Source organism: Pogoniulus pusillus, chromosome 15, assembly GCF_015220805.1.
Source record: "Pogoniulus pusillus isolate bPogPus1 chromosome 15, bPogPus1.pri, whole genome shotgun sequence".
Classification (NCBI taxonomy): domain Eukaryota; kingdom Metazoa; phylum Chordata; class Aves; order Piciformes; family Lybiidae; genus Pogoniulus; species Pogoniulus pusillus.
The window spans coordinates 19,632,690-19,646,119 of record NC_087278.1 but is presented as its reverse complement, the minus strand read 5'-3'; the positions used below and the strand labels follow the sequence as shown (position 1 = coordinate 19,646,119).

Sequence of the window (13,430 nt, the reverse complement as noted above, 5' to 3'; positions counted from 1 at the left end):
TGTGGGTTCTAATAATACTCTTGTGAAGTAAAGAGGAAATTTTGTGGGTTTATCTGATGATTTCAAAGAGAAGTTTGCTGACCTCCTGATTTCTGTGTGTCCTACTAACTCTCCTCACTTTTTCATCTCTGTGTATGTTATCTATTAATGCTCACAGGCGTAGAAGTGTATTTGCTTTCCTAACTCTGCTACCCTCATGCCTTTGGACTGATTATCTTTTGGCATTTTATATTAATCCTTGGTAAGTGATTTACTTGTTTCTCCATGTGCAATGTGTCAACAGTGTGAATTTCTATCCCATGAAAGTTGTCTGATGCCTTTGTTTTTTCAAGTGGGTCAAAGCTTCTGAAGAAGTAATTATCTTGTAGTGGAACAAGGATTGGAGAGGATGTGGGTATCAAAGTATTTGCTACCCTGCTTCATTTGTCTGTTTATGCTCCAACCCATTTTAGCATTAAGAATCTAATCTTACAGTGGCCATCATATTCATCTCATTGCTCTCTGAAACTTCAGCCACTTGGTTGCATAGTCCTGGCTTCTTCTGTCCCAGTTATTCATCAGTTCATTGCTGCTGCTGCTTTGCTGTTACTAAAATCGCTTGACTGTGCTCCACCTCTTTGGTGTGTGACCTCAAATACCTCAGCTTTTAAAAGTGCAGTGATGCTCTCCTGACATCAGGAAAAGTTTTGCTTTGGAAAGCATCTATTCCCTCACAATCAATTCATAGAATCATAGAATCAAGCAGGTTGGAAGAGACCTCCAAGCTCAGCCAGGCCAACCTAGCACCCAGCCCTGGCCAAGCAACCAGACCATGGCACTAAGTGCCCCAGCCAGGCTTGGCTTCAACACCTCCAGGGACAGCCACTCCAGCACCTCCCTTGGCAGCCCATTCCAATGCCAATCACTCTCTCTGACAACAACTTCCTCAGAACATCCAGCCTAGACCTCCCCTGCCACAACTTCACACTGTGTCCCCTTCTTCTGTTGCTGCTTGCCTGGCAAAAGAGCCCAACCCCACCTGGCTACAGCCTCCCTTCAGGGAACTGCAGACAGCAATGAGCTCTGCCCTGAGCCTCCTCTGCTGCAGGCTGCACACCCCCAGCTCCCTCAGCCTCTCCTCTCAGGGCTGTGCTCCAGGCCCCTCCCCAGCCTTGCTGCCCTTCTCTGGACACCTTCCAGCACCTCAACATCTCTCTTGAATTGAGGAGCCCAGAATTAGACACAGGACTTGCAATACTTGCAAATTGAAACTTTGCTTTAGCTCTCGTTAATTCTGCAGGCAAAGCTCCACCTCTAAGTGGAAATGTACCTCAGAGAGATAACAAAATTACTACAGGTTGTGGCTGTGCCAAAACCTGAGCTTTCTGTAAGGCTCAATTATAGAAATCATTAATTGAGGTTGTTTTTTCATCTTAACAACTTCACTTCTAAACTTCCCAGGGTAGAAACATAAAACCAGTTCACTTTTTCAGGTTGTGTGTGTGCTTTCATTGTTTTGAAATGAAGAGTCTTCAGCTTTAATTTGCTGTTGGAAGTCATTTTAATATCACAGAATCAAAGAATGTCAGGGGCTGGAAGAGACCTTGAATGCTCATCCAGTCCAACTCCCCTGCCAGAGCAGGATCACCTATACCAGATCCCATAAGAACAGGCAGGTTTGGAGTGTCTCCAGAGAAGGAGACTCCACAAGTTAAGCAAGCAAGAGTCCATTTGTGTTCATTGGCTGGTTTAGCAGAGAGGGTCGGTGTTTTCCAACCTTGAGCCAATTTATTGTGAGGAGGAAGTTGTTGAGCATGAGAGTGGTGAGAGGCTGCAATGGGTTGCCCAGGGAGGTGGTTGAGGCCCCATGGCTGGAGGTGTTTCAGGCCAGGCTGGGTGAGGCTGTGTGCAGCCTGCTCTAGGGTAGGGTGTCCCTGGGCATGGCAGGGTCGTTGGAACTGGCTGCTCCTTGTGGTCCCTTCCAACCTTGACTGATTCTATGGTTCTGTTGCAGGGTGCTCACTTTGTGCATTTGATCTGATTGACAGCTTAGCTTTTTTTGGGGGCAACTACACAAACACTCCACACACACCCCCCTCCAAAAACCACCTGGTGGTAGTTAGTGCAGCACAGTTCTCAGGTCTGTATTTTATGGCTTATGCTGCTTAACACACTCACAAGCTTGCTCGTGACTGTCACTTTTTAATTGCATCACTTCTAAAGCACATGAAGACAGTGATCTACATGCCTGGCACAATCAGCTGTGAAGAGTCAATTAAAACTCTCTAAGATTTAAGCCTGAGATGGATATTTTCCAATTGCATCATCAGAAGCAGGTTACAAAATGGGTGAGGAAATGGTGTTCAGACCATTGCTATTCTCCTGCACTCCCCTTGAACTTGGTGGGCTTCTCCCTTTACTCAAGAGGTGACTTCATTCCTGGTTGCTGCCTATTGTGGGCATCCAGATTTCCAGCTGTCTAGAGCCAAGGAGGAGCAGCCCAGGGCGTGCCCTGTGGTGCCTTGTCCCCTGCACCAGCTCAGCCCCCTGGCAGGCTCAGCACCCAGGGCCTCAGCCCTGGCCCACCTGCAACCAGTGGTGCTGTTGGTCAGGGCTGGTAGAGGGCCCATTCTTGTGCTGTCACAAGCAGGTCGTTCTCAGAGGCACAGAATGGAATCTTTTCCTCTCAGGTGGAGGTTTTGCTATCAGCTGAAAGATGTCTAAGAGATCATCACAACTCCCATCCCAAATATGCTGGTGACGAAAGCACACACTTCTAAATCAGCACTGACCATGAACAAAGACCAGGGAGAACAATCATTGTTTTCTTTCTTCTTATTTTCAGGAGTAAAAATGGAATAAAGAAAAGAAAGCTGACCAAGTATGTAACTTCTCTGATATTTAAAGACATAGAAAAACACATCACCTTCAACTAAGCCTGTGGTATAGTGGCACTCCTGTTACAGAGACAGCAAATGCCTTGATAAACATCCTGAGAGACAGAGAGCTGAGGGCAGAAAGCAAACAATAGTTGGCTGCAAACAATTCTCCTCAACAGGGAGCTTGTGCTAAAGCAGCTCCTTATTGATAGCAAACTCATCACCAGGGAGCAGCTCAATTATCCTACCTGGTGATTCCAGCAGAGCTTAGCCTTAGCTAAAAATGACAAATGGTGGCAAATTGGGATGCATTTGGTTCTGGTGATGTTTCCCTCTTGGCACAGAGCTCTTACTGTGGTTGCTGCTAGAACATTAGATTGTGAATGCTCACGTGTAGATAGGAGTAATTAAGTGGTGATAAGAGAGCTTCCTTTGGGCATATTGCCTCGGAGTCAAAGGGAAGTTGACTGTGTGCATGCTTCAGCAGCTTGCAAATGAGAGCATGACAATTAGGGGAGGGAAGCTGTTTGCCTGTGCTTAGTTATTCAGAGCATCAGCCTAATTACTTATCCATTATATCCAGAAGCTGTGCCTCTGTCAGAAAGTGTGTGGCAAAATGGGAGTTGCTAAACCAAGGCTAATTTATACCTGCTGGAGCTCTGCATAGTTTTGTGCCATGTTTTTTGTCTACCATCTCTCTGGGAGGAGAATTTGACCTCTAATGACAAATGCTTCCAGTTCACAAAACCAGCAGAGAAAGCAGCCACAGCAGTGGCATCCAAAACAAACCTAAACAGGAAATCCCTTTCTCTCCATGAGCAAAGTTTGAAGATGAGTTTTGAAGGTGTCTGAGCCAGAAGTGAAAATACCTAAAAGCAACACATTGCATTGGATAAGAGGCAACTCAAATGAAGCAGCAGCTGCTCTGCTGCTGGGAGGACTCTGGTGGGGTGGTACTGAGATTGGGTCTGCCTTGAAGTGCTGCTCACTGCTTTTCAAGGTGCCATCTGTTCCCTGGGCACATGCCCACCTGCAAAAGCAATATGGGGGCCAGGGAATCAAAGTAAGGCTGCTTGAGCCATTGCCCTCACCTCAGACTAGTGGTTTCCCTTAAACAGGGAAACTCCAATCCCCCAAACCAGGGTGCTCACTAGCAGCTGCAGCACTGAGCTCACCCAAGGGGATCAGCAGGCTCCTCTCAGCCCCTGCCTGGTGCAGGTTATGAGCAATATGCTCACCATTTTGTGGCAGAAGAACTTCCCCCCCTCTTTTCCTCTTGCTTTCTAGCAGTAAGAGTTGCCAACACACATTCATGCCTTGGGAGGATTCTGGGGCAATACAGAAATAGTGTAATAACCCACACTTTGGCCTCTTTGTTTCTTACTGCCTGTGTGTTTCTCTTCTACAGCCCTGTGCAGCTGGATGACTTTGATGGCTACATCAAGGATATGGCCAAAGACTCAGATTACAAATTCTCTCTGCAGTTTGAGGTAAGTTTGTGGGGGCTCTGCCTGCTCTGAGCAGGCCTGGATCAGCCTATTCCAGGTGTTGGGGTTTCCTGTGCTCTGTTCAATGCCTGCTGTTGCTAGGGGGGGACAGCTTCACTTCCAAGTCTGCAGGAGGTGAAAGTGGACCTTGGTGTCCCTGCCTGCATTTAGTGCACTGATTGGAGAAGCTTGTCAGAGCAAGAGACTCCGTTTCATTTCCAGACATGAATTGGATTTAGGGGGTTTATGTCTTTATTTAGCTTGACCTTATTTTGGTTATCTGAGTGCCAGTAGAGAAGGGCAGGCCACAGGCAGAGTTTTGAATGGCAGCAGTGTGTTCACAGCACCATCAAGAAAGCCCTCTCATTGCTCTTGGGCTTTTTGGAACCAAACTCACAGGCAGCAGACAAGGAAAGTCAGTATCCTGCTGTCAGCTTACAAAGTGATTTATGAACATTTTCAGTCCTGTACCTTCCACAGGCAATCACTTCACAAATAATTGGGTTTTTTGAGTGTTTGTGAGGTTGTGATGGTTTGGGAGTTACCTGCCACCCAACTCTTATGAAATCACCCAGAGTAGATTCAGCCATCTGGAAATTAAAGAATGAAGCTTTAGATTCACAGCTTAGCACAAGAGACAAGCAGAGAGTTACAATATACACAGCTATAGACAGAAATATACAAGTTAAAGGTAATAGAGAAACACAACAGCCCTGCCAGAAACCAGAGTCCCCGGGGGGGGGGCTCCCAACCACCCTGATACAAGTTAAAGGTAATACAGAAACACAACAGCCTTCCCAGAAATCAGAGTCCCCAAGAGGGGCTCCCAACCACCCTTCCACCTTCTTCCCACCCCTCTACCTTACCCCAGAGTCTGCTTTAGGTGCAAGGTGAGTTGGGAGGACTGGCAAGGGGGGGTAGAAGCAGAAATATTAGTTAGATCCAAGCAGAAGAGAAATACAGACTCCAACAGTCTTATCTATGTTTGTGTTCGTGCCTTTACACATCTCAGCAAGCCTAGGAGTGAAGTAGACAGCACCATTGTTTCCTTTTCATAGAATCAAGCAGGTTGGAAGAGCCCTCCAAGCTCATCCAGCCCAACCTAGCACCCAGCCCTGGCCAATCACCCAGACCATGGCACTAAGTGCCCCAGCCAGGCTTGGTTTTTTTTTTTCCACAGCCTATAATCGATTTTTACTCATCAAAATACTCCAACTGGCCTCAAACCAGCACAGAGGTTGACCATGCTGCCTTTGTTTCTGTTGCACCAGGAGCTAAAGCTGATTGGGCTTGACATCCCCCACTTTGCTGCTGACCTCCCTGTGAACCGCTGTAAAAACCGCTACACGAATATCCTGCCCTGTAAGTACAGCACCTGAGGCTGCTGCTAAAGGCTCTCCAGAAGGAGAGAGATTTCGTAAGGGAAAGAGATTTAATAAGAGAGTTAGAGAATCAGGACAGAATTGCTGACTGATAAAGCCTGTTCTAAAGCCTGACCTGAGAGAGAATCAGGCAAGAGATGTTTTTTGTTCGCTTGACCTGGGGATGTTTATCAAGTCAGGAGCTTGGAGGTGAGACATAAAAGGAGGTTTTTACTAGCAAGTTGTGTTACTATATGTGTCTTAAATGAACCCAAGGGAGCCCAAAGGGATGTCAATGTAATGGCTTCGGTTGGAAGGGACCACAAGGATCAGCCACTTCCACCCTCCTGCCATAGGCAGGGACACCTCTCACTAGAACAGGCTGCTCAGGGCCTCATCCAACATGACCTTGAACACCTCCAGGGAGGTTGTGGAGCACAGAATGATCTTTGATCACATTGTGTGATTCTGTGCTCCACAACCTCCCTGGGCAACCTGGGCCAGTGTCTCACCACCCTCACTGCAAATAACTTCTTCCTAACATCTAGTTCAAATCTCCCCTCTGCCAGTCTAAACCCATTCCCCCTCGTCCTGTCATTACCAGACCTTGTCAGTAGTCCCTCCCCAGCCTTCCTACAGCCCCCTTCAGACACTGAGAGGCCACTCCAAGGTCTCCTCAAAACCTCCTCTTCTTCAGGCTGCAGAGCCCCAACTCTCTCAGCCTGTCCTCACAGCAGAACTGCTGCAGCCCTCTCAGCATCTTGGTGGCCTCCTCTGCACTGGCTCCAACGCTTCCATGTCCTGCTTGTGCTGGGGGCTGCAGAACTGCACCCAGGACTGCAGGTGGGGTGTGAGGAGAGCAGAGCCAAGGGGCAGAATCCCCTCCCTTGCCCTGCTGCCCACACTGCTCTTGCTGCAGCCCAGCACAGGGTTGTGTCTGGGCTGCACTCACACTGCAGGCTCCTGTGGAGCTTTTCATCAGCCCAGACCCCCAGGGCCTGTTCCTCAGGGCTGCTGTCAGCCATTCCCCACCCAGCCTGGAGCTGTGCTTGGGATTTGAAGCTGCATGTTGCAGAGCAGTAATGATGGTGCAGCCATGTATTGTTTACTGAAACACACGCTGCTCTCCGATGGTAAATATGAGCATTCCCTATTTTTTTTAACTCTTTTTTTTCTCTCCCACTTTCTAAAGAGCTACTTTTAATTGTGCCCACTTGGGGATGAATCCCATGTTTGATTTGTTTTCCCTTTTCCAGATGATTTCAGTCGTGTCCGACTGGTTTCAATGAACGAAGAGGAAGGTTCTGACTACATAAATGCCAACTACATTCCTGTGAGTACAGAGACTTGGTCCACCTAAAGAGCAGTGTCCTGCACAGCACTTAGAGCATGTCACCAGCAAACCAGGACCCCCACAGTGTCTGATGGACATGCCATGTTTTCAGCATCTCCTTCAGCTTCCAGTATTTTCTCCTGCAGGAAACTGCTTTTCAGCAGCTGCTGGCAGAAATGCTGTTGTGGGTTGGATTTGCAGCCCCACACACTGGAAATTTACACACATCCACCTCCCACCCCCCCCACTGGAGTGAATTTACTCCTCAGTAATTTTGGAAGTTAAATGGAATTACATTTACAGAAGTGGACTAAATATAAAAGCATAAAATGCAATAAACCTGCCCAAAACAAATGTAGATGTATTTACAGTTCACTAACAGCACAGTACCCCCTTGGATAATACTTCAGCTCTCTCCCCCTCCTCTGGACACAAAGCTCAGAGGGGCTGGACACAGCCAGCCTGCCCTCCCCATTCCTTGTACTTTCACCAGCCAAAGCAAGAAGACAAGAAGACAAGCAGGCAGCAAGCAGGGTCAGAGAAAGGCAAGCAGCAAGCCAGGAGCAGCAGAGAGAGAGAGAGAGAGAGAGAGAGTAAGCTTATACAGCAACATGTAAGCTATTTAGCAGAGCAGTGGAGTTAGATAAACATGTCTTGTGACTGTTCTGTGTCCAGTCCCCAAAATTCTTTATCCTTTACTCAAATTCTCTGGAAAAATCAGGCAGTAGCCTTAAAATGGCAACAAACACAGAGGTTCAGTAGTACTTTAGGAGATGTAAAACCCCACAGATGTGTAACTGAGAAACAAACCTTTCTGGGTTTCTACATCAAAAGGGTTAAGCCAGATACTGCACAATGAGGAACCCAGCCCAGGCAGGGCATGGAGGGACTTTTCTGCCTTGTCTCATACTCCTGGTGTGCCTCCTCCTGCCTGGTTTAGACCACTTATTTACCAGGGAGTAGGACCCATGGGTCTGGGATAATTAAAGTACACGCAGAGATACAGTCAAAGAGTTTGACACTGGGGTTGAGCTAAAATCCTGCCTCTTGGCACTCTCATCTGAGCCTAGGCCATCAGGGAGGCATTTTGCTTCCACTGCTGCAGGGGTTTTCCCCTCTGTTAGCTCCCCTTGCTGTGGCTCAGAGTAAGCTGTGTTAGGGAGAGCAGTGTCCACTGGGTCAGTGCATGGAGAGGATGCAAGATGCTGGAGCACAGCATCTCTTGGAAGATAAGTTCTGTTGCTCAGCATCTCCTTCAGCTTCCAGTAGTTTTCCAGCAGGAAGCTGGGCTTTTCATCAGCCACAAAGAGAAGACAAATGAAACAATGTATGTTGTACACTGTGGCCAGGTGGGGTTGGGCTCTGCTGCCAGGCAAGCAGCAACAGAACAAGGGGACACAGTCTCAAGCTGTGCCAGGGGAGGTCTAGGCTGGATGCTAGGAGGAAGTTGTTGTCAGAGAGAGTGATTGGCATTGGAATGGGCTGCCCAGGGAGGTGGTGGAGTTGCTGTGCCTGGAGGTGTTGAAGCCAAGCCTGGCTGGGGCACTTAGTGCCATGGTCTGGTTGCTTGGCCAGGGCTGGGTGCTAGGTTGGGCTGGCTGAGCTTGGAGGTCTCTTCCAACCTGCTTGATTCTGTGAATGTTAACCTTTCCTGTTCTCAGAACAAAAGAGTTACACAAGAACAGTTCCATCTTCTGTTTTATTTCATTTTAGATTGCTTATGCTATGGCAGCATCAAAAACTGCTGAAAGTTGTAGTCTTAAAAGCCATGAAGCAATTTCTTTAGATCAGAAACCACTTTACAAATAATAAAATGAACTTGTGCAAGCCAAAACCCAAATGTCAGAGGAAAAGAAAAAGTGTTCTGAAGCACTAATCATGTTCTCTGCTTCTTAGGGTTACAATTCACCCCAGGAATACATTGCAACCCAAGGACCACTGCCAGAAACTAGGAATGATTTTTGGAAGATGGTTCTCCAGCAGAAGTCTCAAGTTACTGTTATGCTCACCCAGTGTAACGAGAAAAGAAGGGTATGGGGGAAAAGTTTGCTTGTAGTAGAAAAGAATCTTGTCCTCTGATGATGTTTCTGTTCTGGTGGATGAATTTCTAGACATTGTTTTCTGGCCATGAGGCAGCTTCATAATGAGAAGTAGAACAGCACTTCATGCACTTATGGGAGAGGTTTCAGGATGGTTAAGGGGCTGGAGCATCTTTCACATGAGGAGAGGCTGAGGGGAAAGAGAGGATGAGGAAAAAGAGAAGGCTTCAGCCTGGAAAAGAGAGGGCTCAGGAGAATCTTCTCACTGTGCATAAATACCTGATGTGAGAGAGTGCCCAGTGACAGGACGAGAGGCAGTGGGAGCAAATTAAACACATTACACCGTGGTTACACACAGCCTGGAGAGGAGGCTTTGAGGAGAACTTATAGCAGCCTTCCAGTATCTGAAGGGGGCCTACAGGAAGGCTGGGGAGGGACTATTGACAAGGTCTTGTAATGAGAGGATGAGGAGGAATGGGTTTGAACTGGCAGAGGGGAGATTGAAACTGGATGTTAGGAAGTTCTTTCCAGTGAGGGTGAGGAGACACTGGAACAGGTTGCTCAGGAAGGTTGTGGATCACAGAATCAGCTCCTGGCTCATGGGGCTAGCTACAGCTTCAGACAGTACCCAGTTGCTTCTCCCCACAGCAGAAGGAAGGAGAGCAGAAAAACACCTCTGACCAAGCCAGGACATGTATAAGTCTATTTTGGCCTATCCAGACCTACCACAACAGCTCTCAGCACAATAAGCACATGGAGCTGATGGAGTAGGTCCAGAGGAGGACCATGAAAATGATCAGGGGGTTGGAACAGCTCTGCTACAAGGACAGGCTGAGGGAGCTGGGGGTCTTCAGCCCAGAGGAGAGAAGACCCTGAGGAGACCTAACAGCAGCCTGCCAGTACCTGAAAGGGGCCTACAAGAAGGCTAGGAAGGGACTGCTTACAGAGGTCTGGAGTGGTAGGATGAGAGGCTGCCTTTTCAATTAGAGTAGATGTAGACTGACGTTAGAACTAAGATTTTTACCATGGGGAAGGTTGAACACTGAACAGGTTGCCCAGGAGGGTAGTTGAGGCCCCATTCTTGAAAATATTCAAGGTGAGGCTTGACAGGGCTCTGGGCAAGCTGATGGAGCTGAGGATGTCCCTGCTGACGGGATGGGTGTTGGGTTAGGTGACCTTTAGAGGTCCCTTCCAACCCAACCCATTCTCTGCTCTAATTCCATGTATGTTTGTTTCCATGCCAGGTGAAATGTGACCATTATTGGCCTTTCACAGAAGACCCTGTTGCCTATGGGGACATCACAGTGGAGATGCTGTCAGAAGAGGAGCACACAGACTGGGTCTATAGGAATTTCCGAATCAGCTACGTAAGTGAAACACTTAGCACAGCCCTGCTAAAAGCCTGAGAGTTAATTCTGCTCCAGGCTTTTGTCTTTCATTTTTGTCCACATCTGGCATTCAGTGGGAAAGGTCTGAGAAGTGTCAGCATCCTCCTCCTTGCTCCATGCAGGCAAAAGGCTAAACCACAACACGTTCCCTGAAAATTACAAGGCCAAGTGTAAGGTCCTGCACCTGGGTGGGTGCAATCCCAAGCACAAACCCAGGCTGGATGGGGAATGGCTGAGAGCAGCCCTGAGGAACAGGCCCTGGGGGTCTGGGCTGATGAAAAGCTCCACAGGAGCCTGCAGTGTGAGTGCAGCCCAGACAGCAACCCTGTGCTGGGGGCTGCAGCAAGAGCAGTGTGGGCAGCAGGGCAAGGGAGGGGATTCTGCCCCTTGGCTCTGCTCTCTTCGGACCCCACCTGCAGTCCTGGGTGCAGTTCTGGAGCCCCCAGCACAAGCAGGACATAGAAATGTTGGAGCCGGTGCAGAGGAGGCCACCAAGATGCTGAGAGGGCTGCAGCAGCTCTGCTGTGAGGACAGGCTGAGAGAGTTGGGGCTGTGCAGCCTGGAGAAGAGAAGGCTTGGAGGAGGCCTTGGAGTGGCCTTCCAGGGAGGTGGTGGAGTCACCATCTCTGGTGCTTGAACACCTGTTCAAGCCAAGCCTGGCTGGGGCACCTAGTGCCATGGTCTAGTTGATTGGCCAGGGCTGGGTGATAGGTTGGAGTGGGTGAGCTGGGGTCGTTTAGCCTGGAGAAGAGGAGGCTCAGGGCAGAGCTCATTGCTGTCTACAACTACCTGAAGGGAGGCTGTAGCCAGGTGGGGTTGGCTTCTTCTCCCAGGCAAGCAGCAACAGAACAAAGGGACACAGTCTCAAGCTGTGCCGGGGGAGGTCTAGGCTGGATGTTAGGAGGAAGTTGTTGCCAGAGAGAGTGATTGGCATTGGAATGGGCTGCCCAGGGAGGTGGTGGAGTCACCGTCCCTTGAAGTCTTCAAGAAGAGACTGGATGAGGCACTTGGTGCCATGGTCTAGTTGATTGGCCAGGGCTGGGTGCTAGGTTGGACTGGCTGAGCTTGGAGGTCTCTTCCAACCTGCTTGATTCTATGATTCTGTGATTCTGTGATTCTTTATCTGTCTAAATAAGAAAAGGAGAGGGAACGGAACAGAAAGCATACCCGACCTTTAATAACACAGCAATTCCTGATTGAAAAGATTTACCATGAGGAAAGAAAGCCAAAAATCCCAAACCCAGAAACAAGTTAATGCCCTTTTGATAATGATGGCTTGATATCCTCTCCCCCTTTTTAATGATACACCATGTGAATCCTTTGCCACATTATTTGTGGCTTACTTTGCCTCCTTAGGCAATGCTGGGGGGAAACCAAACCCACCATAAAACAACAAAAACTCCTCAGCCTGACTGAAGGTGGCTGCACTTTTAAACCTCCTGTGAATATCACACAATCATAGAACCAGTCAGGGTTGGAAGGCACCACAAGGAGCAGCCAGTTCCAACCCCCCTGCCATGCCCAGGGACACCGACACCCTACCCTAGAGCAGGCTGCCCACAGCCTCACCCAGCCTGGCCTTAAACACCTCCAGCCATGGGGCCTCAACCACCTCCCTGGGCAACCCATTCCAGCCTCTCACCACTCTCATGCTCAACAACTTCCTCCTCACATCCAGCCTGACACTCCCCACCTCCAGCTTTGCTCCATTCCCCCCACTCCTGGCACTCCCTCACAGCCTCAAAAGTCCCTCCCCAGCTTTTTGTAGCCCACTTCAGAACCTGGAAGGCCACAAGAAGGTCCCCTGGGAGCCTCCTCTTCTCCAGCCTGCACAGTCCCAACTCTTTCAGTCTGTGCTCACAGCAGAGCTGCTGCAGCCTCTGAGCATCCTCCTGGCCCTGCTCTGGACACACTCCAGCATCTCCACAGCCCTCTTGTCCCAGGGGCTCCGGACCTGGATGCAGTGCTCCAGGTGGGGTCTTAGCAGAGAGCAGTAGAGGGGGAGAATCACCTCCCTGGCCCTGCTGGCCACACTTCTGCTGCTGCAGCCCAGGATCTGGTTGGCCCTCTGGGGATGCAAGTGCTCACTGCTGGCTGTTCTGCTTCTCTGCCTAGGCTGATGAGGTGCAAGATGTGATGCATTTCAACTACACTGCCTGGCCAGATCACGGTGTCCCCACAGCCAATGCTGCTGAAAGCATCCTTCAGTTTGTGCAGACGGTGAGGCAGAAAGCATCAAAGAGTAAAGGCCCCATGATCATACACTGCAGGTAAGTGCTTCACAGAGATCAAATGCACAGTGCCACCTGGGAAACACGCTGGGAAACCACTGGAAGGGGGAGATGCTGGGGTTCTGCTCACCTGCTAGCTGGAGCTGGTTCTCTCTGCAGTTCAGCATAGAGGATTAGTCTCTCTTTGACTGCAGAGGGGCTGGGACTTCAGCCTGCAGCCATAGGCATGAAGACACTGCTTTCTGGAGTAGCACTCTCCTCAGACAGCAGTAGTACAAGTGTCACAGATTGGTTTATATACTGACAGATCTATCTGCTGTGCTTCATCTGGCTTTTTATTCAGATGCTGATCACTTGGCCTCTGTGGGGGCAGCTGCCACCTTAGTGATGATACCATATCAGATTGATTCCTTACTGCAAAACCCTTTGTGGCTTCTCCTGTGAGAGCTACTCACAACACATATCTGAGAACTATGTGACTAGATGGTTTGCAGTGGATGAGTATCTGAACACCATGGTGACATACTCATCATGGAAGTCAAAGCTGTGAGGTGAATCTCAGCCACCCCAGAGGCACAGCTGTTACATCGCTGCACAATCTCTCAGCACTCTCCAGGAGTAGCATTACTGGTGCTGATGTCATGGTCAGCACTGACTCCCTTTTGCCACCACTTCACACAGTTTTGAAAGCTCCTTCCCAGGAAACAATCTTTTCTATCAGTATCACTGCTAG

The 13,430-nt window shown here is 49.0% G+C and overlaps 1 protein-coding gene across 1 annotated transcript in view; it reads left to right on the top strand.

The window, feature by feature from the left end:
• The window catches only part of PTPRO (protein tyrosine phosphatase receptor type O), a 164,783-nt gene that overhangs the window by 144,665 nt on the left and 6,688 nt on the right, over positions 1–13,430 (top strand). The window contains exons 17-24 of the mRNA XM_064155602.1: positions 158–241; positions 2,825–2,860; positions 4,267–4,348; positions 5,617–5,707; positions 6,963–7,039; positions 8,936–9,070; positions 10,323–10,445; positions 12,582–12,736. Of these exons, the coding sequence (XP_064011672.1) occupies positions 158–241; positions 2,825–2,860; positions 4,267–4,348; positions 5,617–5,707; positions 6,963–7,039; positions 8,936–9,070; positions 10,323–10,445; positions 12,582–12,736 (783 nt within the window). The remainder of the gene's footprint in view (positions 1–157; positions 242–2,824; positions 2,861–4,266; positions 4,349–5,616; positions 5,708–6,962; positions 7,040–8,935; positions 9,071–10,322; positions 10,446–12,581; positions 12,737–13,430) is intronic.